Genomic DNA, 27,733 nt, shown 5'->3' with positions numbered 1-27,733 from the left:
AGAAAGAACACAAGAACCGTTTCAGAACCTCCCATACTTTGTCATATTTTACCACAAGGTGGCGTTTAGGGGTCATATTTGGCAATAATTTGAGATTACCGCATTACTGCCAGCGAAAGATAATCACAATCGTCTGTTTTAGAATGCAGAAGTAATTTTTTAAAAATAGTTCTTTTGCGACTATTCTTCAAATTTAACCGAATTTATATTCATGGAAATGTCCAAAATGCAACTGTACATAAATCAATTGCACGTGTTCTCTCGGTAGTGTCGTGGATTACAATTACATCCATTTTGTAATTATATTACATGATCTCGTTACACGTCTGGTAGATGCTCGAGTTGTTTAAAATACACACGGGAATTTGGGACAATGCTTTATCGTGTACAATTATGTGTCGTCATTATTATTATTATTATATTATTATTATTATTCACGATAGCTTCGATTCCCGCCCAGGCGGTCGAGCGTGAGCAGTAATTGGCTGGTTTCTTTTCCTTAGTGCCCGCCCCTTCCTCTTTCGACTCCTTTTCAAAATCGGCCAGCAGCACATCCGCCACCGACGGAGGAGTGTCGTGCTCGCGCTCTCACAAAAAAAGAAGTAAAAAATCGAAGCAGCGACACCCTGCCGACGCACACATCCTGTCTTATTGTAGAAGCCACGTTTTTAAAATTTCTAATGTACCAGGGGCAGTGGAATTACAAGCTTTTAATATCGATAAAACCACGACACGCCCTGCGCGGAGGACGTGTAAAAAGAAGTTTTGTATTTGCGTTTGAGTGTTTTTTTTTCTTCTCCTTCCCGCCCGGCACCACTCCAAGGTTGCACACAGAAGGGGGTCTTTTTAAATTTGGAAAATTAGGTGAGTGTCTTTGCCTTTTGATTGATTCCTTTTAATGTTCGAATTTGTTTAAAAGTAGCGACAAAAGTCAGGAGGAAAAGAGTTTCCCTCCTTGAACGAACCCAGTTCAGTTTTGCCCGTACGGTTTTTCCCTTTTTTTTTTTTTTTTTACGGAGGTGGCGGGCGTAAATAATATCTCATTGTATCGATGATTTCGAGACATTTCCTATAATCTGCCATTACAACTTCTTTTATTAAAAATATACTCCAATACCACTGAAAGACTGAATTTTACTCGCTTGAAGGCTTTGAATGGAAGGGGCAGATTCGGTAGAGGCCATCAGTCTCGGCTCCTACCCATCTCACTTCTGTCAAAAGTCTATCAAAAAAGTTTATTTTGCTAATGGTCATTAACTCTGTGTACTGTATCCGTCAATTAATACATTAATTTGATATGTGCTTCAACCATCAACTATGGTGGCCGTTAAGGGACTACGTTTTTAAGGTGAGGATCGGGTTATCTGTTTAGCCCCCCAGGTATGGATATTCTGCGCCCCAACAGAGAAATATGATGACCTTGGAAGGAACCACAAATCTGTCACCCTTGCTGTCAATATTTTGAGGTAAAACGTCTTTTTGGGAGATGTTATTAGCTTAACCCCGAGAATCTGTACCAAATGTGCCTCACCCATGAAGTACGGTGGCCTTGAAGGGCCTAAATTGAATTCTTCTTTGGATACTAGTTTTGCTTGCGAAAGTTTCCCATCCGAGCATGACCAAAATTGTGACTGAACAGAACAGGTTTGAAGTTGCGTATTCCAGGTAATATTGCGGTATGTTTTTTTGCCAAATGCGTCAGACTTGTCCAAGAGAGTTCCACAGAGAACGTCTCAACGATTTCACGCAAGGATATGTACACGGAATTAAGATTTTGGACGGAGCGGGACGCAATGTCAGAGTTACAGCGTAATTTTGGCGATTGATGAAAAAAAAAAAAAAAAAAGTTTGACACCTCAGAAACATCATATTGAAATCCAGCAGGATAAAATAGTGGAATCGTACTGCGCATGTGAAGCAGGGTGAGTACTTTTTACTTGGAAAGATTACGAGTAATATTGTAGTCTTTATAAGCGAGTTGGGTTTGATTCTCTAGACACTTCGTCAAATGTGTTTTAGGCTTTGGAAAATGAATCAAGCATGCCCCTTGTAACCGAGCCGGATATCTTTCAGCAGAATTGCACGCCCCCCAAGCGCATCTGAGGGTCATTTTCTTCGTAACATTAACTTTTCCAAGCGCATGCTACTGACAACCAGTAATGCTTGTGGGACGACATGGCAGCAGGGGCGCGTCAAGCCAGGGGTTAAGACAATGCGGCTATCTGATTGGCGATTATTCTACCAGTGATTGACGGGTCGGAAAGGTCCATTGGGCAATTGGTAGTTTGAATTCTAAAAGTTACAAGGAAAGGTGGCTCAATGCCATATTTAGTTTAGTTTACAGGACCTGTACCATTGGTTACTCCCGACCACCCTTTACAAAAAGAGGCCCTTGGTCAAAAAGATAGTTTCGCATGTGCATCAAGCATGATATACTGTGTCCTTGAAAGCACCACATTTCTATCCCGTTTTAATGCAAAATGCTTGTTGGGTAGCAGTTGCTTGCACATATTTTAGGACTTTAAGCTAAGCTAAAATTTCTTGCAATAATTGCATTTTTCAGGCACAAATACTCAGTGTGATCGATTTGAGTACAGTTTTTTTATACAACATGTTTTGGGGAATGAACCCTCAATTTTAATTACATTTTTAACAGTCTATGCATACTATTTTGGCCGTGTAACAAGCTGAATGGTTTACTTTGTGTTACTTTTGACCTGCACCTGCTGTCGGTCTTCGGAATAAAAAGATACTTTCTCTTCTCATGTCCAATTGGCCATCATCTGTGATTATCTCGCATCCCGAGAGATACGCAATGGGGCACGTGTAGAATACTGATGTGGGCTTTGTGGACGACCTCCATTGTGCAATGAATGGGTGGCCCCCCCTCTCGATGTTGGGGGTGGTGGGGCACCTGTTGGAGTGCTTGATGGTGAGCAGCTGTACAAGTGGAATTGCCTTCTTCCACTGCGTGTATACTAGCTGTTGATTGTAATTACATGGTTTTCTTTAAGTCAAGTGTTTTTTTTTTTTTTTTTTTTTTTTAAATATATTTGGCTGGGGATGGATTATTATTGCTATTTTTCAGATTGGAGCCCGGTGGAAGGCAATCATTGATTCAGTAACACTTACTATTGTCAAATACATCATGCCCATTTATAGCTTTTGAAAGCTCTGATATACATGGAGTCGTCGGGTTAAGACGGTCTCGACCTAAGACGTTTCGACTTTACAACGCCCGTCCCCAGTCCGCCATTTTGTCTGGCTAATACTTGTCCGTGTTTGTATCGCCCCAAACAAGAAAGCTGTGTCTTTGATTGGAAAAAGGAGAGACGGCAACTCCAGCAAGGCTTCAGCCGGTCGACCGTGGTGACAATTATTAAAGACAAAGCCCGTGTTTTAGCGCATCTGAAGGGTTCCGTTCCAATATCGGATAGAATGATCACAAAATAAGGTTCTTTGGTACTTGTCGAGATGGAGAGGATTGAGGACCAGGTTTCTTCGCAGTAGCTAAGCACAGCCTCCCCCTACTTCTTCTCCATCCACCTCTCAGCAGTAATTCTAAGTACATCGTCTTGTTTATTTCAATGTATTTGTTTCATATAAAAAGTATTTTGATGTAAATTCTGATTTTAATGGCGGAATCCGAGTGAAGTCGCTATTGTAGGAACGGATCTCAGTCGTAGACCGAGGACTCACTGTGTAGATGTATGACCTTTTGACCTCATGTATATGCTTCTAGGCAACAATATTATATCTGCTGAGATCGTTTCGCCTGACCTGTACAACTGTACATGAGAAAAGACCGTAAGAATGCTGACAAACACATGGACCAGTCGACCCAGGCAGTTAGACGTGTTAAAGATCTAAAAAAAAAAAAAAAAAATCCAGAAAAGCCGCTAAAAACAGCAACGATGTTCTGAAATTGGCAACACTGGCTCCTCTCTCTTTGCATGTTTTTCGTTTAACCAGAGCAGATCAGAGGGGATGCGCTTTGAATGATGGAACCCACACAAAAAAAAAAACATCCTCCCGACAAACAAACTTGTGAAAAGTGATTAATCGCACCAGCCCTAGTTCAGAGTCATTGTCGGTATCAGACTTTTGACCAAGTGTCTCGATTAGCCCGAGTGCCTTATGAGTTCTAATTGGATTAGCTAAAGCCCGAACAGCTAACGAAGCTGAAGCAGTGTGTGTGTATGCATGCATGCGTGAGACTCTGGAACAAAGATCAATGTTTCCGCACTGTTTAGTGAGTATCTTTCTATTTGGATTAGGCATTAACGCTCGAATTTTGATATTTGCACTTGTCGCTTCTCGTCAAATAAATCACAAAAGTGAGTGTTGTTTTTTTTTTTCCCCCCTCCACGTCGCGTCGGCAGGGCAGGCTACTGTCCTGTGGGATGGATGACGTCCTGGAGCAGGACCAGTACGAGGAGCGCCTGAAGGAAGTTTTCGATGGCTTCGACGCCAGCGGCTGCGGCTCGCTCTGCCCGGAGGAGCTGGCCGAACTCTGCCTGTCGCTGCACCTGGAGGACGCCGCGCCGGCCCTCCTGGACGCGCTGATGCAGGGCCGGGACGGCCTCACCGAACGGGTATGTGGCCGGCGACTTGTCCTATCTCGTATTTGGAATCTGAGCTTTTGTGATATGACGCCTTAATTTTTTTTTTCTCACAAAAATATTCTATCCGAGTTAATGTCCCCATCTTACTGAAAATATTGTCAAAATATGAAATAATTAAAATATCGTCCAAAAAAAAAAATCTTACCATGCCAAACTCTTAATTTGTCTGTAAAATTGATGAATCGTCCAGTATTACACGTCCGATCGTTCGGACAGACAGGCTTTTCTACCCTTTTGTTTTTCGTGTGAATACATCAAACGGCTGTGTTAACCCTCTTCAGATAAAATGGCCGTCCATCAACTTTCGTGGCGGTGTCTGTCGTCACGGCAACCGAGCAATCTATCATGGACACACGGGGGATGCGCGAGGCTGAAATTGGTTGGACGAATGCAAATTGACACCGTCCAATTCAAAGCCTGTGGACCCAAAAAACAAAATGGAAATGAAGAGAGGATAAAAAAAAGTGGTTTTTATATGAGAAGAAATTTTGCGTGTGGTGGGGAGGGGAGGGGGGGGACATGCAAGATGTGGTTAGTACGTCTGCCTCACAACAAAGAGATTGAGTTGGAATCACGGGTCGAACCTTTGCATTTCTCCCCATGCCTTTATGAATCGACCAGGCCATAAAAAAAGTCTGTACCTTCAAATTTGGGGATTTGGGTAAAAAAAAAAAAGTGAGTGAGTGCATGTAACCAAAAAAAGCTAAAAGAATTTGTTGCCAGTCTCCACATTTTTTTGAGTCGAACCTTCATACTAGGCATCCATCCAACCATTTTCTTAGCCGCATATCCTAACAAGGGTCGTACCAGCGCTTGACTCTATCCCAGCTGTCATCGGGCAGCTGGGGTTCAGCCAATCGCAGGGCACGTAGAGACAAACAGCCGCACTCACAATCACATCTAGGGGCAATTTAGAGTCTTCAATTAATGTTGCATGTTTTTGGGATGTGGGAGGAAACCGGAGTGCCCGGAGAAAACCCACGCAGGCACAGGGAGAACACGCAAACTCCACACAGGCGGGCCGGCATCGAACCTGGGACCTCAGAACTGTGAGGCCAACGCTTTATCAGCTGAATCCACCGTGCCGCCGGAATAATTATTAATGACTCAAAATACCAATACTGCCACCAGAAATATTTGACGCCAAACTTTGCAGTTTCAGGATCATATCATTTGGGTTTTTCATTTCATTTGGAATTTTATGGAGTAGCATGCTACTGCCACACATGTTCAACCAGTTGGTAAGTCAACAATCTGAACTGGTTATTGTGTTCACACCTGATCAAACAAAGCACACAAATGCTAAAATAACAACGAAGGTTTTAGATCAATATGAACTAAAAGGTGCTCCAGTGAAAGCAGCCTGAAGTTTGCTTTGTGTAGAAGCGTGCACACTCGAGTCTTGAGTATTGTCTAGCAACATGTGCAGCCTGGATAACGGGGGAGGGGGGGGGGTGTCGCACTCTCGGGTTTGCGGTGAGGTAGGGGGCAGTGACCCGATTGCCCCACTCATGGCATCCAACAATGCAGTCAAAAGCGGCAGACGCCAGCCGGGACGGCACAAAGAAAATCACCATATTCACGTTTGGCAGCTGTTGATTGTTCAAGCGCAGCCTTGCTCCCCCATCGCAGACGGCCAGACTCCTGAGGAATTTACAGAATTTTTTGAATTGTTTAAATAGAATTATTATCGCTAATGTCTTGTTGTAGGTTGACTTCAACCAGTTTAAGGAAGCCCTGATTCTGGTCTTGTCATCCGGCCTCAGGGCACCCCAAGTGCAACGGGAAGTACCATCTAGACCAGGTAACAAACACATTCTACTCTTATTTTTACTTAAAAATCCAAACACTAAATGCTCCCTGGAGATCTTGAAAGTACCAATCAATCACTTCATTTGTCGTCAGAGTCGCCCGACATACAGCCAAAGTTTGTGAAGGGCAGCAAACGGTACGGCCGTCGCTCCAAGCCGGAATCGGTCAGCACCTTTTCGGACTTTTGCGAAGACGCGCACAGCCAGGACGAAGACGCGCCAGGCCGCGAGGACACCAAGGACAACTATGACTCTGCTATTCCGAGGAAGCGTGAGGTAAAAGGCAGCACACGCGCGACCGCGGATGCCACCCTTATCGCCGGCCGTCCTCGTAAGGACGCTATCTCTGCGGCGAGGTGTTATTCTCGGCTAATCAGCTTGGCCTAAAATGCGGGAGGAAGGTTTCGCACAGCCTTGTCATTGCATTCATTCTCTGCAAATAAAGCAGCAAGTCTTCTTCCTTTTGTGTGGTTAGCTGCGGCTAATCGGCACACGGCCACAATGTTTGCGCAGCGTCGCAGCGGGTGTTTACTTAAGCTTGTTTGAAAACATCAGGTGAATGTGATGTTCTTTTAATAACTATTTGAAAAAGTCAACACTACATTCCTCCCTTGGAATCTTAAGTAACGTAGCTTTAGCATCCAATAAAGTTCAATCCGGATCTGACGAAGAATCTACACTCGGCAGAAATTTCAAAGCTCATCTGGTCACTTTTTAATTTTGTTGTGCATGTATAGCAGGGGTGTCAAACTCTTTTTTTATCACGGGCCACATTGTAGTTATGGCCATTATGACTGAAACCATGAAAATCTTTAATTGACCCACCATATTTACACATTAAATTTATCAACTCGGTTCGGACTCAGAAATCAAGGGTAATGGGTTTTTCAACTATTGTTGTTTGGTTACACAAAAATGCTTGCAACATCTCAATATTATCATTTATGATATGACCATTTGAAATTTTGGTACACATTTGAAAAATCATGGAAGTTGATACACATGATTTGCCTTCGCGACCCACATAAAATCATGTGGTGGGCCGGATCTGGCCCCCAGGTCTTGGGTTTGACACCACTGATGTATAGGATTATATGACTGTTTACTCCCATAGATCCATAAGAAATTTTGCAATCATTATGCCAAACAAAAAGTTTTACCCAGATCTGATCCAGAATTATAGATCAAGCAGTAATTTTAACCGCCAAAATTTTCAAATTTAAAATCGTAAAACCAAAGATTTCTCATCTGCGTCTGATCAAGATTTTCATTTGGCAGCCATTCAAATCTCGTCCATTCACGTTGTAACTTTGTTTCTCTCATGGAAGATTACGCATGGTATTCACATTTTGATGTTGCATCCAGAAGAAATTTAAGGAGTTCTGTTTAAAATCCATTTTTTTCTGGGTCTTTGCCAGATTTTACATTTGACAGCATCTTTCAGGTTGTAATTTTATATATTTTTGTGCGCTGCTCCGTTCTTCCCTCTGATCCAGAATACATTTTCGAGTTGGATCCATAATAGACTGTACTTTGGAGCTGTAATCTTTGTAGCTTCAGATGTAATTTTAATTTCACATTCAAAATCCCATTTTAATGTTGCGATACATACAAGTGTCAAATATCATCGGCTCAGGTTGCCAATGTTGTGCTTAGATCTTATTCCATGGTATTGTTTTAGTAACCTCTTTTCAATGATTTAAAATTGAACTCCAAGTTCAAAGTATTTTGGATGTTCTGCGTCTTTCCCATAATGCTGATCTTGTTGATCTTCTTTGTGGATAATCCTCCCCTCTCTGCTGACATCCAAGTCGCTTGACAGATGCTTAAAGGAGGCCTAAGGTCCAAACATTTACCAAGACATGGGGGCGGGGTGGGGGAGGATAAAATTCGGCATCATCTTGGTGTTGATGAAGCCGTGAGTTTTGAGTTTTCCAAATTTGAACCACGTGTACTAGACAGATGGAAGTCGCCAAGTTGCCAAGTATCTCAAATGTTGGCAGATGTGCCATCTGGTCATCATTAAGACTGCTTCAGCTTTGAATTGACTGTGTTGTTGATATTCAATGTATAGTTTGCATACCCTGCAGTCCAGATGCCTATAGGTGAACGTCAGCGTAGGAACAAAGAGCAGAAGTGTGTCCTTTTTTGGTTTTGACAAACTCGGTTGGTGACAATGCATCGACGAGGAGTAATGGGTCGGGCTCGGACATTCAGCCGGGTTTGGGTGGAGGACAGTGCCAGGAAACAAAAAACTAGTCCCACCCCTCTTCTTCCTCCTCCTCCTCTTCTGGATTTCTCCACACTGTGTGTCAAAAGGTTACTTGGAGATTCCCCATCTGTTCTTCATTCCCTCAGTCTTTGCTCGCCGGACAATAGGGTTACTCCCCGTACAAGGCAGCTCAATCAAATCCTCCGCCTCGAGCGTTCCATTCAACCTAAACTCATTTAAAACTCGCCCTTGGACGTAATGCAGCAGCTGTTGCACAGACAAATTAGCCAGCAGCTTCGTGTATTACTCCGCATAATCAGTTTCTCAGCTGGATCCTTGTTTCACTCAAGGGGAATGTTTTAAACTGTCATTTATTCATACTTTAAACCCCTTTTAACACAAATCTAGGCCCCCAAAAATTCTAGATTCTGATTCCTAGGTGTAATTCGTTCCATGACAGCTCGTAACTCAAAACGCTCCTAGCACATTTCCTACTTTACTGTATACAATTATATACTTTATTAAAAGAATGAGTAATCAGAGAATTTAAAGAAAGAAACTGTTTGTACGTTGTGTTGGATTTCAATTAATTGTGCTGGTCCTGTTTTTCTTTCTGTGGCCACCGGGAGGCAGTAAAATACTGTCATGCAGTCACAACCGAAGAAGAATAGTACTGTACTTCTCGAAATGAATGACACGCTGTAAGATTAGTCAATTTCTTTTTTGGGATATCGTATGCATGTTTGTGAGTACTGAGTGTTGTTCCATGGTTTGTATTCAAACATACATTCCTTCAATGATGCTAAACATAAGCATGTCAATATGTTTTGCAGCGTTTGTTGTCCTTGAGCAAAGTAAACTTTCATGTGGAAAAACTATATGATACATTATTTATGTCTAGTTTGACATTAACCCTCAACAGCTTGGATGTCAAATTTTCACTCGTAAGTCCTTCTAGTCTCTGAACCGCTTAAACGCACTTAGGTCTGAAGTATGTTGAATCCTATCACGTCTGATTTTGGGCAATATTTATTTTTCCCTCTGTTTTTCTCAATTTTCGATTTCTCCTCACCAGCGCTGGAACGCAGATGAAACGAGCACAGAGGAGTATGAAGCTGAAGGTTTGTTCCATTTCCCCGCACAATTCCTTTCTTTCGATATTGGTCACCAACCGATCCTTGCATCCTCCAGGACAGATGCATCTCTGGAACCCCGACGATCCGAGCACACCTAGGGAATGCGTCGCAGCTCCGTCGAAAGAGAGGCTCGAGGAAGCTTGCGAGGAGTTAGCCATATCGTGGCACGGATGCGCCGGCCACATGGAACTGATCGCTCTGTGCGACTATCTGGGCTTGGAGGTGAGAAAAAGAAAAGCACTTGCGCATAGCTTGAAGCTAATTGGAGACACGAGTCTCCAGTGGTCGCTGAGATGTTTCTATTACTCCTCCTAGAAGCTACCCAGGTCGCTAGGCTATCGCGGTGAACTCAAACAAGTACCGTAATTTTCGGCCAACAGAGCGCACCTGTTTATAAGCCTCACCCAGTACATTTGTAAAGGAAATACCATTTGGTACATAAATAAGCCGCACCCGTGTAAAAGCTGCAAGTGCCCACATTGAAACCAAATTGAAATTAGAGATATTTACAAAGAAGGACGGTACACAGAAAGAGTTTTCAAAGTTTTAATACCTTATCATAGCTTTACATAGCAACAACATGGTAGCACGAACAGGGCTGGAAAGAAAAAAAACATAACGGTAAAAAAACAGCTGTGGCAGCTACACAGTAGCAACACGGTAGGAGAGCACTAGCAGGGCCAGTTAAAAAATTATACATATCTAAGTCACTGAGATGCGGCAATAAACAGCAGATACAGGTAAAAGTCACTTCCTCAGCACAAATATTCCACCGGTGTCGATCTTCCGTTTTCCGCTCGAGTGCCCCCTTGCGGGCGTTAGGGAGGAAAAAAAATGCACCAATTAGCCGCATGACCGCATAAGCAGCAGGGTTGAAAGCGTATGAAAAAACTCGCGGCTTATAGGCTGGAAATTACGGTATCTTAATGTCACAAAACGGCAATCATTGATACCGACATCGCACAAACTAGTTTCCATGCTATAGCCCATGAAGTTGGCAACACTGGCTATGCTTTTACAAACTAGCTAACAAAAAATTTGGAATAAAATACTCCAGATACATTCAAATTGGTGGAGTTGAGCCAAGCACTAATTCCAGCTAATGTATTTTGTTTCTGTCAGATAAGTGCAGATGTACTCCATGGATTAAATGGCGACGGATGGATCAACGTTCAAGAGTTTGTCTCCATGGTTTTAAAGTACAACAAGCCTGCCACCCCGTCTGCCTCCACGCCTTACAGGCAGCTGAAACGGCACCATTCCACTCAGGTGGGCTGAACTTGTCTCAGAAATTCTGGAGGGAGAAAAATTCCCAGGAATTTTTCACTCTTTTAAAAGGTTGACAGGATCTGCAGTCATACTCGCTTGAAAAGATCCAATGTTTCAAATGCACAGTAGTAGAATAGAATAATTCGTCTTTCCCAAGTATTAATTGTACCCGTAATGCCGCCAGCCCTTTGATGAGGTGGGCCGTCGGATCGCCACCCACTCCACCCTGACGAGCAGCATCGGCACTCGTCTCTTCTCCACCCTGGACGACGGCACGGGTTTCACTCCGGTTGAGTCGATCATGGACGCCTGGATGGAAGAAGGCATAGAAAACGGCGTTGAAATTCTGCAGGTGACTCACACGAATGACCTGTTTCCTTACTGAGAATACCACATTTATTAAATAGTGTGGTAGTTACTGACAAATATAAACAATATAAAGTGACTCAATAATTCCGCCATAAAGCAATTTAAAGTGGAGAATAGTTCACTGATTTGTAGTTAAAAATGTTCAACTTGGTGCACCATTGGTAGAATACCAATTTTCCCAAGGATGTCAAAGGTTTTAGCGCCATAGGGAACCCGAAATTAGGTGCAGACGACCTTCCTCCTATATTTCAAATGCAAAAAAAGCCTGGTGATATTGGATGTCAAGATACTAATTTCATACATTGCAGGCGTTGAACTTCGGCCTGGACGGCAAACTGAGTCTGTCCGATCTGACCGTTGCGCTGGAAAATGAACTCCTTGCCACCAAGAACGGCATCCACCAGGCTGCACTGGCCAGTTTCAAAGCGGAAATCAGACATCTCCTGTGAGTCTAATAGGAACCTTCGTAAAGTCATGTACCTGTGTATTCAAGTATTACTCGATAATTTGTCTCCCCTCCCCCTCCCCAGAGAGCGCATTGACTGCGAACTGAGGGAGAAGGAGAAAATCCGTTCGGACCTGGATAAGGCAGAGAGGCTCAAAACCCAGCTGGCCACCGAAGTGGACGAGCATCACTCGTCAATCGAACACAAAAATAATCTTAACCTCAGGTAACATTGCAGCGCTCTTCCGGTGTTTTTTTTAGTTATGTGCTTCATATTTATAGTTATTCAAGACGGTTTTATTCAATTTTATCTATCACAGTTGTTGAGGTAAAAAAAAAAAACAGGGACCAATCCCTTCTGCGTAAAGCCAAAATCCGCAAGTAATTGACCTCACTATGAAAAGGTTTATACCGTATATACCACAAGCTACATTGTCATCGACAATGGTTCCCTTTTTAGTTCTTGTGATTAAGATGATATGTCATGGAAAATTGTCCATTTGTAGTGAAATACATTATATGCAGTGAAATAGTTTGGACTCTAATGCCTGGCGACCCATCCAATTTCAATGTATTGTACAGTAAAGCCTCGGTTCTCGAATGTCCCTGTTTTCGAACAAAAACTTTGAAATATTTTTTGCTTCTGTTTTCAAACGAAAGTCAGTACTCGAACGCCCCCAACAAAACCGGGAAATAACATAACGCGGGCGGGCAGACCAGCTGACCCACGACGTGCTTTGTTGTGAATTCCCACGCCGCCGGAAAAACACGTAAATATAACGTGCGAGGCCCGACCAGCTGACTCACCCATAACGCGCCTTGTTATTGTCAATCTGAACGAACCCCCACAAAAAAACGGAAATAACATAATGCGCGCAGCAGAACCAGCTGACCCACCCGTGACGCGCTTTGTTATTCTGTATAACGCAGCCTCTGTACGCAGACGTGTCCCGGGAGAGACACTCTAATGGGAAACATCGATTCAGTTTTCGAACAAATCACTTCTCGAACCTACCTTGTAGAACCGATTGTGGTCGAGAACCGAGGCTGTACTGTACTTGGTTTTAGCACCCAGTTTAAGAGGTCCGTTTTAATAGCTAGGGACAATGATTTTTCCTGTGAACGCTGCGCAGGAAGCTCGAGGAGGAACACAGAGACAAGTTGGCAGCAGTGCGGTCGGAGCTGATGAAGGAGATGGATCTGATCCGCCAGCAGGCGGCGCAGCAACGTGAGGAGCTGGAGGCCGAGATGGACAACATCAAGGAGGCCGAGTCCTTTCTCAGGGACCACCTCTCCATCTCGGTCAATGTAGGTCCAACTTCGCCGTCTTTCCGACTCATGCGGGTTCAGCACACAGAATGTTGTGCGCTTGTCTGAAAGGAAAACAGACGTCTGGAGAGGGACTTGCTGGACTGCAGTGAAAAACTGATGGAAGCCCAGAGCCAAGTGGCACAACTGCAGGCCAGTTTGGACAAAATCATGAAAGAGAAGGTAAGACTTGCAAGAAGACTTCATTTAAACCTTTCAATGGTAATTCAACTCGATTTGTGTCTGTCTTTTAGTTTGGTGACTTGGACCCTGGCAGTGCTGACTTCCTCCTGCAGGAGGAGCGCATTAAACAGCTGCGATTGGGCTACGAAGCGCAGTGCAGGGTAAGTAATAGTGTTTACATCATAATAACATTCCCAACATGTATTTATACCATTGTAACATACTGAGAGCAAAACAAACACGATCCATCCATTATCTGATATGCTTATCCTCACAAGTGTCGCGGGAGTGCTGAAGCCAGTCGTGGCTGTCATCGGGCAGGAGGCGGCAAACACTGAACTGGTTGCCAGCCAATCGCATGGCACATAAAAACAAACAACCGCTCGCCCTCACAATCACACCTAAGAGCAATTTACAGTCTCCAACGAATGCATGTTTTGGGGATGTGGGAGGAAACCGGAGTGCCTGGGGGAAACCTACACAGGCATGAGGAGAACATGAAAAGCCCGCACAGGCGCGGCCGGGATTTGAACTCCGGCCCTCAGAACTGTTAGGCAGACGCTCTATGCACCGTGCCGTCATAAAAACACTAGATGTTGTGGAATTGCTTGTTTTACTCTAACACAGCAGCTGCTGTCATAACGAAGATCAGAAACATACAATTATTTCCGGTGACTGGAGCAGAAGGTTTGAGAATAATCACCGCAACCACACGATGATGCTTCAATCAAGAGGAGAACCCTTAAATGGCAAATACTACTGTGGACGATCTTCAGACCAGCACGGATTTTTCTTTAGACTCACTGTTTTGAGCTCCCTTGTGATCGCAAATACAATTATTGTTTCTATCTCTCTGGTCTTAGAAATTTCCACAATGGTTCTTTTGATTATTTTACAGGAGTTGCAGGACCGCGTGGACGAGCTGGAGTCCGAGCTGCAGGACTTTCACAGCACTGGCCAACCTCAAAAGCCCTGCGCCCAGTCTCTGTCAGAGGAGCTGGAGAGCAAAAGCCCCGCCGTGGAATCAGACCCAGGCCTCGGCTCGGAGGAAGTCCATCCCGCCGTCACTTTGAGCCTGGAGGCGGAAATGATGTTGGAGAAGCAAAAAGAGCAGCATCTGTGCCAAATGGAGGACTTGAGGAAGCAGCTGGAGATCAAAGTAAGTCTGCTTAAATGTTAAAGGGTGCGTTTGAAAGCAAGTTAGTTGCTTGTGCGTTTAGAAAACATACAGGTATTAAAAGATAATTATCATAATTGCTCATTAATGAAAACAGAGTAGAGCGGCGCCTTGAGACATGAGTTAACCTGATGAGTTTTTCAAGATATGAGCTGTTGTTTGGATTATTTTTTTTTTTTTGTTTTGCATCGTGAGCGCAAACTTAGTACGTTGGTTGTGAATCAACACACAACTAACAGAAGTTTGTCAGATCGTATTAGTCAGTAATGTTACAAAAAATTAATTGGACATAAATAGAGCAACGAGATTTAGACAATAAAGTAGTCAGTCATACATTCTTTGTAAAGAACTACTACTACTGCTGAAGATAGTTTGGACTCACAGTCCAGGGCCCTTTTCACTATTTTACGTTGAGAGTAACAAATGAAAGGGAATCACAATCCGATCGTTACTTCTTGTTACTATTCTGAAATAAACATATCATTGTCCAACAAATGAAAAATCGTATTTGTTTGAAAATAAGATCTATCTCATACGAGACAGTGTTAAAGCTGAAAATCACATTTTAAGGTCGATGAAAACTTTGGTTCCCTCGCTGCAGATCAATGAATTCAACTCTGCGGTTCAACAACACAACGACCAGAAGAATGCACTGGCCATCCAACACCGTCAGGAGGTCCAGGCTTCTAGGCAGGAGCTGGCTAGTGTTTGCTCAAGGGAACAGGCGCTCCAGAGCCAGCTTAAGCAGGCGGAGCTGGAGGGTTCCCGCCTGGAGAAGGAGACGAGCACCCTAAAGCGACAGCTCCTCGAGGCGGGTAACGTTTCTGTGGAACTGGAGGAGCAGCTGAGGAACCTGCAAGAGTCAAAGCTGGACCTTCTTGCTGAAATGGAGGAGCTACGAAACAAACACGCCAGTGCGATAGAGACACTAGAAAAAAAGAACACGGAGCTGTTAGAAGCCAGACTAAAGGAGTTGGAGATGAAACACCAGGAAGAGAAGGACCAGTTGAAGAAGAGCTGTTTGGATTGTTCCGAAAGGGAGAAGGGCTTACTGGTGCAAAGCCACGAGAAGGAGCTGATAGCCAGGCTCGAGGAGGCGAGGTCCCGCTTGGAGGACGAGCACGAGCGAGCTGTGAAAAAGCTGACAGAGGAGTGGCAGGAGCAGCGAGCTCGGCTGGACGAGCAGAACAACGAGTCCCTGCAGGCGCTTCTGGAGGAGGCCATGCTGACGCTGGTCAAGGAGCAGGAGGAGAAAGAGGGCCAGCTCCGGGAGCAGCAGGAGAGCGAGCGAATGCGTCTTCAAGCGCAGCACGAACAGCGGGAGGCCAAGCTCAAGCAAGAGTGGGAGAAGGAGAGGTTGCAACTAGAGGAAGACTACGAGGGAATGCTCCAAGAGAGACTTGATGAGGAACGGGAGAAGCACGAGGCCGAGAAGGAGGACCTGGAGAAGAGGTTGGAAGGCCTGATGAACCTGCGGGACGAGAGCCACCGGGAGACCCTGCGCGAGATGACGGTTAAACACGCTGAGGAGAGGAACACGCTCAGTGCCATGCTGGATAAACTCCGAGATGACATTGCACTGGAGAGGTGAGGAAATTACAAGATTCCTTTGATAATGCAAGCTATCCTTGGTTTCTTACTTTCCTGACGTAGATTTTGAGTCCAAGAACGGGATGCAAGAATCTGTTTTGCAATGTTGTCAGAATATATTGTCATGCAGCACAAGAACGCACACTGTCAGTTGGCTGTGAAGACTACACTTTACTACTTTGAGGTGTATTAAATGAAAAAATACCCATGTTATAAAGCAAATCTGAAGATGGAAAAATGATTCAGAGCCATTGCACAAACCAATGTATTGAGACTGTATTGTGGGTGATGCGATATATTGAAACATCGGTATTTAGTCCCACATTTTTACCATTTAAATTTCTTTCAGGAAGCACGAAATAGGTTGAAGTTATGTAAGAACATTGAAACTTTCATCTTAACATAAGACTGCAAGTATAAAAGTGTTGCGTTTGTCATTTTATAGAAGTAAAAACCAGGGGTGTAACGGCACAACAAAAATCACAGTACAAAAAAATTAAACCTACAAAGGTTTTCTTTGGCGTAAACTGTAAGATTTAAAATTAAATGGCAACAAAACGCTAAGATTAAAAAAAGTCACAAGTTAAAATCTTTGTGTGAAAGTGCCACATCAAGAGTTTGTATTGTTTTTGAGAACAAACAAATGGCCAAAATAACCCCAAAAACATCTTTTATCCAGAGGCTGCCCTGCACTATTTATGAAGTAACCATGGCTAGATTTGGAAGCAGTTGCACTTTTACGTATTCTATGATTCGTGTGGGGACTCGCCTTTGTACTATACTGAAAAATCTGACTACATAATCACTTTGCACCGCTAGTAAAATGTCCTCTGATGTAATATTGACTGCATAACCATGTACAGGCAGCAGACAGAGGTGAGCTTCTCCAAGAAAATCAAGCAAGTCGAGGATCGTTTCTCGGCTGACCAAGAATCCTCAGCCGCGCACTTTCAGGCGGACATTTTGAAACTCGAGTGGAACTATCAGAGTGAACTGAGGGAGCTCTCGGAGAGCCACGCGGAGCAAAAGCTCTGCTGGGAGGCACGGTTGCAGAGAGCGCTCGAGAGTGCCGAAGAATGGCGGATAAAGACTGAAGAAGGAGGAGAAGGACTTCATCGGGAGTGGGCAGAAGAACGGCTTGAACTGGAGAAAGTTCATAGAGAAGCCATGCTAGCACTGGTTAAAAAGAACCAACAATTGCAACACCAGGTTGAAATTAGTGCAACAGCTGCCCAGACCAAAGAAATTGAGCTCAGTCACCAGCTGAACAATCTTCACAGCCGACTCCAGGAGAGTCTCCAGGCCAAGGAGGATCTTCTAGCTCACTCTGACAAGCAAGCCAAGGACGCTGAGCATCTCCTCATCCAAACGGTAGAAGACTTCCGACTGGAGAGGGAGGAATTTCACAGCAGCCACTCGCAGCTCCAAGCGCAATACGAAGATCTGCTTTCAGTGTCCCACAGACAGACCGAAGGGAGGATCTTGCTGCTGACAGAACGTGATGATTTGAAGCTGAAGATTGAAGAGACGGATAAGATCCTCAAACAGGCGGTAGATGACTTTGAGCTGGACCGGAAGGAACTTCAGGAACAGGTGGCTTTCCTCATAGACGAATTGAAGAAAAGTCAAACACAGGATCTGGCTTTGGGTGTGTCTAAGAACGGGGAAATGGTTACACCGTCAATTTCCGATAATCCTGTCAGTGAGCAAGATCTGAAAGTGGAGGGTGACCCAATGGTTGAGTCTGCAGAAGACCTGTTGCAGCTGAAGACTTCTGCAAGTGAGAACCAAGACCTCCACGTCTCATGGACTTGTAACACAAATGTTTCAAGCAAACGGTGCAACAATTTAGAAACTTCAAACTTTGACGACCCCTATGACCACCCTGAAGTTGTCCTTTGTCAAGAAGACCCTCGGATGACCACTGACCGAGAGGTCCCAGAGACTGATGGAAACGCAAAGGACTGTGCTTCCTCACACAGTCAGTGCCAAAAGAAAAACGCATCAGGAACTTTGGAATTCTATAAAGAAGAAAGTGGACCTCACGATGTGCTTGCCGCTACCTCGAAAAGCCCCTCACCCAAGGATCAGAATGCTGACTATGATCCTGGTTCAGAATTCGGTGTGGAGGATTTAAACGGACAACAAAAAAACGTTAGTCGAGAAACTTTTGATCTAGATGTTGATGATGAACTCCAGAATTTGTCCATCTTTGAACTGCAGTTTGCATACTGTCAAACCAGAGAGGAGAGGCTTCTCATGCAGGAGAAGATCCTGTTGCTCCAGCAAAAGATTGAGCTCCTCCAGAGTCTTTTGGAGCACAACAGCAGGAAGATCCAAACTGGCCGTGCGTATCTAGAGGAAAACTACAACCTCAAAGTCAAGATGTTCCTGCTGATGGAGCACATCAAAGTGCTAGAAATGAAGGCATCCAAACTGAAAGAGCTTCAGACTCGCTACGACGATTGCTTGGGCGAAAACGCTGAGTTGAAAGCGCAAAATGCTGAACTCATAAAGAAGGTTTGGAGATTGAAAAGTAGCGAGAGTGATGAGGTTCTTTCTCTCACAAACGACATTAGCAGGATGCAACGGGAGAACCATAAACTCTCAGAGATGTTCATGGAGTTTGAGGCACAAATGGACAGTCTGGATCTCGGATTCCCCTCGAGCAGAATCTCTGAGACTTCTGATCTCATTGACAGCTCTGGTGAGTTTGAGGTGGAAACCGCTGATTTTCACGAAGCCACCTCAGAGCTGCCGGAGACGAACAGAACCACACGGCCCAATAGGTAACGTGGAGACAACCTTGGACCCTCTCCCCAGATTTATCCCCATCATTCTCTCATGTCCCTGGCAGTATTGTGACTAGAAACCTAATGCCTCTAAACCCAAGCCTGTTATCGTAGTCCTGCCCTTCTACATGGAGACAGGAGGTTGTAGGAGTTAATAATAGTGCCAGCAACAGAAACCAAAACAACATTGAACGGGTTTCTGCAGCAGTCTCTGTGTAAAAGTGGTTTTGGAGACTTGTGACGTAGTTGCTCTGATTCCTGACCCCGTGGTTCTCAAACTGGGGTCTGGGGTCCATGTTTCGCAACCTGTGGGTAGTCCGCCGTGCTAATAAACCACACATACTAAACTAATTAATCAACTTAGCTTTGGGCCATTTGAAACCTTTGATATAATTATACGGTATCCGCACAAAAATCACATTATTTCGAGAATATTTTTCCATATTTTTAAAGGAGTCTTTTCCAAAAGGCAGAATATTTACAAAATAAATTTGTATTTTTGAAATTCACTTCATTACAATTTCATCTTTATTCTCAAGATTTTCTCTTTGTTGTCAAAATTATTCCCCCCTGTAATTAATATACTGCACATCTGTAACGCTGACTTTCTCTAAAATAAGTCACTTTTTAATTCATTTGGCATTTAGGACTCAACATGGTGACAGTTTTTCTGAGTGTTTCCCTTGAACCCAAAGTTTGAGAACCTCCGCTGTAGCGCAATATATAACGCGCCTCTCATGATGATTGATTTTTGGATTCTATTTCAGAAATAAAGTGGAGCAGCTCAACCAGGAAAAGGTTTCTGCCGAAGAGGCAGCGGAGAATTTTCACAAACAGGTGAGGCAAAAAGTAGGAATACAGTGATACCAAGACTTATGAATTTAATTCGTTCCCTGAATAAGCTTGAAACTGGTCTGTGTCCTTTACCATTTGGGGGGGTTTAGGAAACAGACCACTAACATAAGTGTGAGTGAAATGGAAATATACGTGTAGGGTGGGGGGGGACAGAAGTTTTTGTTTAAACCTCATTAATTAGAGCAGGGGTGTCAAACTCATTTTTCTCGTTGCCCACGTTGTTGTTCCGGTTTCCCTCAGGGGGCTATTATGACGGTGGAACAAAAATATTTAATCATCTCATCATATTTACATCATCAATTCAAATGTCATGAACTAGTTTTGGAATCACAAATCAAGGGTAATGTGTTTTTCAACTATTCACGTTTGGTGACACAAAAATGCTTGTAATATCTCAACTTTATCGTTTTTATATATGGCAATTTGAAATTTTGGTAACGATTTTTACAAGACTCATGGAAATTGACACTCTGGATTTGGCTTCGCGGGGCATATAAAATCATGTGGTGGGGCCAGATCTGACCTCCGGGCCTTGAGTTTGACACCTGTGATTTAGAGCAACTGTAAGTCAAGATACCACTGTACACATTTTCCCTGGGGCACGTCGTAACCGACGATACATTTCAGATGTCCGATCTTCACTCGCGAAGCCGGCAACTCCAGAACGAGAACGGGATGCTAGCGGACAAGAACGCCCGGAGCCTGGCCGACGTAGAGGAGCTCAAGCGGCAGCTGGCCGAGCTGATAAAAGACAACGAAAAGAAGGTGTTGTTCACCGGTGAGGAGAAGAGAGAGGTGAGTGGGGGGGTCGTCATGGCGAGGTGGTTGCTGATTTGTAACTTAGCGGTTAACTGTGTCGTGTTAGCTGCTAGCTTGCGTGTGCTCTCTGGAGGCTGAGTTGACCAAAGCTCTGAAGGACGCTGCCAAGCTGGAGGAAAGGAACGTCCAGCTGGTCCAGCAGGTCCAGCAGGTGTCTGGACTCGAGGAGAAGGTGAGGCCCTGCGGCGGAAGACACTGGTTAGTTTCCTTTAACAACAAACGCATACTGAGGTAATGTGCGCGTAAAAAAACATTTCCTGTCGTTTGTGCGGAGCTGATGCAAGCGGACCCGATGGAGAATCATCTCTGCCATTTGACAGAGGAGCAAAAGGATGCGGCCAAAGAGATGCAAGGTCTTCGCAAGCAGCTGGCTCAATCCCAGCAGAAGGTATAAACCCCCCCCCCCCCCCTTTTACATGCAATACTCACACACCCTACTGACAGTCAGCACATGCACTTACAGTATTTACATACCCTTGTAAAACCACTTATTTACTTACCCAACCTACTAACATACTTACCTATCCTCCACTCATATTGAGATATTTACTCCCCCCACCCAACTTTTACATTCATCCATCCAACTCATAATACTTACCCACCAAACTTGGGTAGTTGCATACCCACTCGAATGGATTACCGTAATTCCCGGCCTACAGAGCGCGCCTGGTGATAAGCCTCGGTACACAGAAAGCGTTTAACGCTAGCGCAGAGGCGCTAAGGCTAACACAGCAGTGCTAACGCCAACTAGCGCGGCGCCTGTGAAAAAAGTCGCGGCTTGTAGGCCGGGAATTACGGTACATACATACGATCGGTACCATCTTCTTCCCTCAGTAGATCCTGTTACCGTTAATTACCTCGCTATTTCCGCCCCCCAGGTGAAGAATATGGATGAGACCCTCCATGCCTTCAGTCATCAGCGAGCTTGCCTCAGGTCGGAGCTCCGCAGCACGCAGCAAGACCGAGATTCTCTCCGCCAGGACGTCGCGATGCTGCGCAGACAGCTGCAGAACGTCACCGATAAGGTAGGACCTGTTTGATGGTAAAATGATGGCGCATTTGTATTCATGACGGTTTCCCGCAGAACCACGCTTTGGAACTGGCCCTGCACAAGTCCCCCGGTCAAAGTCCCAGCCGGAAGCTCCACAGAGACGACACGCTGCAGCTGAAGGAACAAGATGACAAGGTTTCACGCGCGGAGCTTCGGGATTTGTAAAACCTTTGATCGGTTCACCTTCTCACAAGTTGTTTTCTGTGTGCAGGTCAGCATCCCGTCCCTGAAGCAGCTGCAGCAGCACAGACAGAGCCAAGCGGTGCTGCTGAAAACCTTGGAACAGGAGAACGCCTCCCTCAAGCAAGAACTGTACGACCAGAAGCTGATCATCAAGGTACCCGTGCAGTCGTTACACATACATGGTTTTAGTGTTTGCTTATTCATGGATTGTTTTGTTTCCTGGCATTTTTTTCCCCTTTGTTTCCTTGTTTTCTTTTCTACATCCCTCAGTCTATAAATGTTGAATCAAAGCAACTGGACTTTTTTTTTTTTCTTCTTCTTCCTTCATAAATTCGAAAGGCGTGTTCAGTTTAAAATTTTAGGCAGGCTTAAATGGAAAAAGATGACTTGCTGTGGCGACCCCTAACGGGACAAGCCGAACGAAAAAGAAGAAAGAAGATTCATTGGTATTATTTTTTTTTTTAATTACTTTAAAAATTGTTCCCGTTAAACGAACCGCCTCTTTGTGGGGAGACATGTCAGGAATTGTTATAGGTGATGCCTCAAACTGTTTGGAAATAATTTTCCCGTTTAACATATAGTAGATTGCCCCCACCCCAAAAGCAGCGACCCTCCCAATCAAGAATTTAGACGCACACAAGACGAGTTCTTACATCCTTCCTTCGTTGAACCTTACTTTTCCGCCTCTTTCCTTATCTGCTTCCTTCTACCTCTGACCTGCTTTTATTCCTGCCTTTCTTTCCTTGCGTCACACCCTCCTATTTTTATTTGACATATTTACTTTCATGCTATTATTCATTGCTATTGTTATTTTTTTGATCAAAGTGCATTTCTCTCTTTTTGTTCTACCCTGTAATCTCATCGCTTGGTGCGTTTCGATTTCAGAACCTCGCTGCTCAGGAAGGACACGCGCAGGTGGAAAAACTGCAGGAGGAAAATGAGGCGCTCAAGGCCCAAGTAGCTCGACTCTCCGCGCAACTCTTTGAGGTTGGCGGTCCAATTACAATTCAAAACTTTGTTCGAAATTATTGGGCATATGCTCGTATAGTATGTTAATTTTCTTTATCAGTAAATGGGATTTACACTCAATACAATTTTTGTCATTGAGTTATTTGCATCTGTATTCATATACAGTGGTTAGAATGTTTTATATATCCATCCATCCATTTTTTAAGCTGATTATCCTCACAAGGGTCGCAGCAGTGCTGGAACCCTATCCCAACTGTCAACGGGCAAACTCCACACAGGCGGGGGTGGGATTAGAAGCCCGGTTCCCAGAACATTGAGGCCAACACTCTAACCAGTTGCTCCACCGTGCCGCAATGTTTTTTGTAATGCATATTAATTCCATTAATTTGGTAGTTTATTATAAGCACATTTTTTAAAAGTAAAAACAATTTTACAGATACATTTTAAGGTTTTCCCTTTTCTCTTCTTTAAGCATCGAATTTAGTAATGGAACCCAATCGTTTGCCCAGTTCTTATTTATTTATTTTCTCCTTGTAGTCATTCCAGGCTCACTTCATCGGACTCGTGCCGGTTTCGCCCCACAGGACAGCAAGGGGACATCGGGCCGACGCCGACAATGCACAAGTACGATAATAGCTATGATCATGGTGCTTCTGGGTGTTTTGTTTCATTTTGGGTGCATTTTTTCCCCACTCACTTCACTCGAGTTTCATGCCATCATAGCGACGATGGGGTCACAGATTGTTGCACTTGTTTTGAAGTGGAATGTGATTCGGAAACATTCAGTCGTGTCTCTCAACTCCCATTAGGTGGCATTCAGGCTTGGAAGAACGCAACTATTTCTGCAAAAAAAAAAAAAAAGTGTGAATAATCATTTCATATTCCCTCAATGGTATGCTGAGTTTGCGCGGTGCTTTTTCTTTTTCTTTCAGGTCCATCTTCACATTCATTGTCTCTGTTTGTTTCTGGGCCTATTGGTTTTTCCCCATTTTGGTTCTTGGTGTGATCAAACCTCTGTCTCACCCATTGTTCATTGTTGTAAAAACTGTATGTGACAAGAGCATCACCACTTTATCGCTGGTTGAGTGCACGCGGAAAGGATTTGTAGTCATTTTTCCATGTTGCAGCCTTATTCCAAAATAGATTATCTTTTCTCCCACCACCCCATAATGAACTACAATTTTTTCATGAAAAATAAAACATTTAGATAACTTTCGCATGCTGCTCAAAAATGAGCTTTGGTGCATTGTTTCCATCGATCATTCTTGACAGGTTTCTACTGTACATCCTAATTAGAGTCCACCTGCGGTAAATTCAAGAATGTATATATTTTTTCCAACAAAACGCGATAGATATTGGAGCGCAAAACAAGCAACAAGTCACAAGATTTGTCTTTAGACCTCTGACAGTGTTGCTCGAGTGAGGCTTCAAAGATGGATCAGCCAAAACACTAAAGCCTCGCTTCTCGAACGTCCCCGTTTTTGAACAAATCAGCTTTCGAACGAAAATTTCAAGATTTTTTTTTTTTTTGCTTCTGTTTTTGAACGAAAATCTGTACTTGAACGCCCACGTCAAAACCCGGAAATAACATAATGCGCGCGGCGCAAGCAAGTGACCCACCCACGACGCGTTTTGTATTGGCTATTCGAACGCAACACCCTCCCCCGGGAAAACAAACAAATGACATAACGCATGTAGCGCAACCAGCGCACTTTTGTTATTCTATATAACGACGCAGCCTCTGTACACAGACTTGTCCCAATAGTGACTGTTGTTTTTCTTCTCATCTCATTCTCATCATCTCGTATTAACCGCAATCATGGCTCTAAAGAAGGCAAGTTGCTTGTTTAAAGTTATTCTGCACTTTTGTTAACAAAAAAAAGTTTAGAAGGCTGCAGATACGGCAGTGTACTCCCAGCCTAGTGTACGGTAATACTAAAGCATACATTTTAAGCAAAAAATGATTTTATTAGATAAAGTATTTAAAGTATACATGTATTTATACTGTGCAGTTTATTATCAGGAAAAGCTAAAAAAAAAAGAAAAACTTTAAAAAGCCTAATTTTTAAGGCTTGGAACGCATTATTTCTTTTTCCATTCATTGTAATGGGAAACATTGATTCGGTTCTCGAACAAATCACTTCTCGAACCGTTTTTTTGGAACAGATTGTGGTCGAGAACCGAGGCATCACAGCATAAGTGTGCCTGGGTAGTGGCTTTTTAGACTCAAAAACACTTCAGGGTGTATTCAATTTTTCAAATAAAGTGATGAAATAACAAAATGCGGAAAAAGTGAAGTGCTGCCAATACTTTCCAAGCGGAGTGCAAAGACCAAATGCTAAGCTAGCCACACAAAAAAAATAAAACAAGTTCTGTAGAGATTAGCGAGGCTGAAGCTGTGGTGAAGTGTACCTTGCCTTTCTCTCTCCAGGGAGCCACGGCGGAACTACGAGCTAACGCCAACGCTGAAGGCTACCGGCGGATTGGCGGACTTTAACACCAATGTCGAATTCGCTCTTCCAAGGCAGCCCCCTCCATGCTTTTTTTTTTTTTTTTTCTGTTTTTGTTGCATCCTCGTAGGAGACTTCACAACGGCGCGGACTCGAACATGTCATTGCGTTGCACTGCTGCTAGGTGGCACACTCACAAGCCAATGAGATTTAATTGGAGACGATCTCAAGTTTGTTCTTTCTACCCAAAACAAACATTCTTGAATGACAAATTGTTTTCTATATCATGTCTAATTGAACATTGACCAAATGCTCTTGTTGTTAATAGACAGGGTAATTCTTTTAAACGCAGCGTGCGTTCTGCGTGTCAAGCTAAGCTACATGCTAATGTTTTGCTAATTGCCTTACTTGACAAAGCTTCTGACAAGAAATCATAATTTTGAATTTATGCTGCTCCTGCAACCATTCAGGTTTTGCCACCTTTTGAGTTTTGTCTTCCTTTTTATGACCATTTGACTTGCACATGCTGTAGTTGATTTATTTTATTTAATTTTTTCCCCCCCTTGCACCACGAAAAATGGATCAGTTTTTCTGGGTTTTGAGAAGGGAGGAAAGAAATGTTAGCTTGTCGCGCACACCTGTTTATTTTTAATTTAACGAGTTATTTATTTTTATTTATGTTTGCTGAAATGACAAACATGCATTCACACTGTTATGTTTATTTATTATTTATCAGGGGGTTTTTTTGTGGCCGGGTATATTTTTATATATTGATTTTATTTTTTTATGGAATATTTCCATTTTTAACAAGGTGACCAAAGCAGCTTTCAAATGATTGGGGAAGGGACTAATTTCGATGTACCCTTTGAACCATAATCTTTTCTTTTAACGACTGTATAAGTAGATAGAGTTCCTGGGTTTGTGCTTTGGTACTTATTTTCACGAACTTACTTTGTCAATGTTGCCGAGATGATTATCATGTTAGCGAAATTTCAATGATCGGAGGAAGGACGGATTTGGGCTGACCTGTTCATCTACACCTATACCCTAACTTCCCACTTGGGGTGAAGCTCACGTCAATTATTTGATACTTATTTTCGCATTTTGACAAGGTTGTAAAAGAAAAAATAATAACCTTGAGGGTACTTGATGTCAAAGTTGGGAAAAGGAAGGATTTGTATTTACTCAATTTGTGCCTGTTGCCCAATTTCCACTTTGAAGTATTGTTCATGGATTTGGTTTCATGGAATATCTTGTATGACATATTTTTTTAAATTCTCTTTAATAGGACATTTCTCTTCATTTTATTTTGTTTAGAAATGGAGCAGGCATCGTGTAATGTAATAAAATAAAGTGTCGAGCTAATACAGGTCTGTTTTGGGTTGCTGTTTTTATTTTTATTTGTTTTTCCTCCTTGAAATGCGCCGAGTTCATTCTTGATTAAAAATGATTTTGATATTTATAGTTTGTGACTGTTCCCTCTCCAGGACGACCAGGACCCCCGAATGGAGCGCATGGAAGCACGGATGACGGAAATCGAGACTTCGCTGCGTAACGTCAAGCTCCACCTCAGGGAGAAGGTGGCTCAGCTCAAAGACCAGGTCAGAATCTTACATACAACCATAATGTAAACAAAATGTGTAATATCACTGTTCGCCTCCATGAGGCGCTGTACTTATGACTAATATTAGTGCTGTGCTGATGAGCTATGAGGAGTTAGACGGCTCATTGTACAGTGTATCTGTCTGTATGTCTTGTACTGCTCCATGGTGGCCGAAGTGGGCACACCAGAAACCCGTGCGATGGCTATTCAATTGTATAACAAAACCGGTTCAGGTTTTTTTTTTTATATATTTTTTAACTTTACGATGTTTTCAGAAAAGTACAATATTATGTTGTTCTATTTACTTTTATATACACAACAAATTAAAATTGCATCTCAGGTAGGATTGTCAAAATGAAAGCGTTGACTCTAATCTTGGCTTATTCTACTTGCAATGGTTTGATACGTATTTTCTCATCGCTCTTGACAAAATTACCGAAATATTACCAAGGTCCAATGAGTAATTGGATTTGCTCATTCATTTCTACCTAGAGCTGAGCTTTTTCCTCGCGGTACACTTTTTAGATTAGTTCGGTTCACGTATTCTCCCCCCAAACGCTTAAAAATATTCGATATTTCCCAGGGCCACAAGAACAGTCGAGTGTGCACGCTGATCCGAGACCTGTACGTAGAAAGCGGTCAGCTGCTGAAGGCCCTGGAGGCAGCCGGGCGGCGACGCAAAACTGCAGAATAGACCGATCGGTCTGCCGAGGGCGACGCAACGCAGCAACACTGTCACGCTGGCTATCACAACAACAACAACAACACGTGTCTCTCCTCTCGTCGACTTACGATTTTAAATGTTACATAATGATGTCATGTGAATGAAGGATTTGAATGAGTTGTTTATGCCAACAGATAAGTCCACATTGGGTTTTTTTTTCAC

The 27,733-nt window shown here is 43.5% G+C and overlaps 2 protein-coding genes across 2 annotated transcripts; both read left to right on the top strand.

The window, feature by feature from the left end:
- Positions 1 to 523: 523 nt before the first annotated feature.
- nin (ninein (GSK3B interacting protein)) lies at positions 524 to 27,733 on the top strand. The gene is made up of 26 exons (XM_061843465.1): positions 524 to 864; positions 4,383 to 4,595; positions 6,336 to 6,429; positions 6,531 to 6,712; positions 9,724 to 9,769; positions 9,840 to 10,006; positions 10,907 to 11,053; positions 11,238 to 11,405; positions 11,731 to 11,867; positions 11,953 to 12,093; positions 13,001 to 13,175; positions 13,248 to 13,358; positions 13,430 to 13,519; positions 14,257 to 14,517; positions 15,137 to 16,122; positions 19,685 to 19,754; positions 20,400 to 20,567; positions 20,638 to 20,763; positions 20,866 to 20,979; positions 21,470 to 21,616; positions 21,676 to 21,777; positions 21,854 to 21,979; positions 22,711 to 22,812; positions 23,332 to 23,418; positions 26,732 to 26,845; positions 27,431 to 27,733. The coding sequence occupies exons 2-26, from the start codon at positions 4,404 to 4,406 to the stop codon at positions 27,539 to 27,541; spliced, it is 4,164 nt and encodes a 1,387-aa protein (XP_061699449.1). The 5' UTR covers positions 524 to 864; positions 4,383 to 4,403; the 3' UTR covers positions 27,542 to 27,733.
- On the top strand, positions 16,411 to 19,643 carry LOC133513097 (uncharacterized). Its single transcript, XM_061843470.1, has one exon. The coding sequence runs from the start codon at positions 16,981 to 16,983 to the stop codon at positions 18,916 to 18,918; it is 1,938 nt and encodes a 645-aa protein (XP_061699454.1). The 5' UTR covers positions 16,411 to 16,980; the 3' UTR covers positions 18,919 to 19,643.

Source organism: Syngnathoides biaculeatus, chromosome 15 (genome assembly GCF_019802595.1).
Source record: "Syngnathoides biaculeatus isolate LvHL_M chromosome 15, ASM1980259v1, whole genome shotgun sequence".
Lineage (NCBI taxonomy): Eukaryota > Metazoa > Chordata > Actinopteri > Syngnathiformes > Syngnathidae > Syngnathoides > Syngnathoides biaculeatus.
Note: the sequence above shows the minus strand (reverse complement) of the source record. Positions and strands in the feature narration are given on the sequence as shown.

What these genes read in the sequence shown, in the direction of transcription:
- LOC133513097 (XM_061843470.1), top strand. Translation starts at nt 16,981, where the DNA reads ATGTACAGGCAGCAGACAGAGGTGAGCTTCTCCAAGAAAATCAAGCAA.
- nin (XM_061843465.1), top strand. Translation starts at nt 4,404, where the DNA reads ATGGATGACGTCCTGGAGCAGGACCAGTACGAGGAGCGCCTGAAGGAA. An exon ending in CCGACGCCGACAATGCACAA is followed by an intron (nt 23,419 to 26,731) that starts GTACGATAATAG and finishes TTCCCTCTCCAG; the next exon opens with GACGACCAGGACCCCCGAAT. An exon ending in TGGCTCAGCTCAAAGACCAG is followed by an intron (nt 26,846 to 27,430) that starts GTCAGAATCTTA and finishes GATATTTCCCAG; the next exon opens with GGCCACAAGAACAGTCGAGT.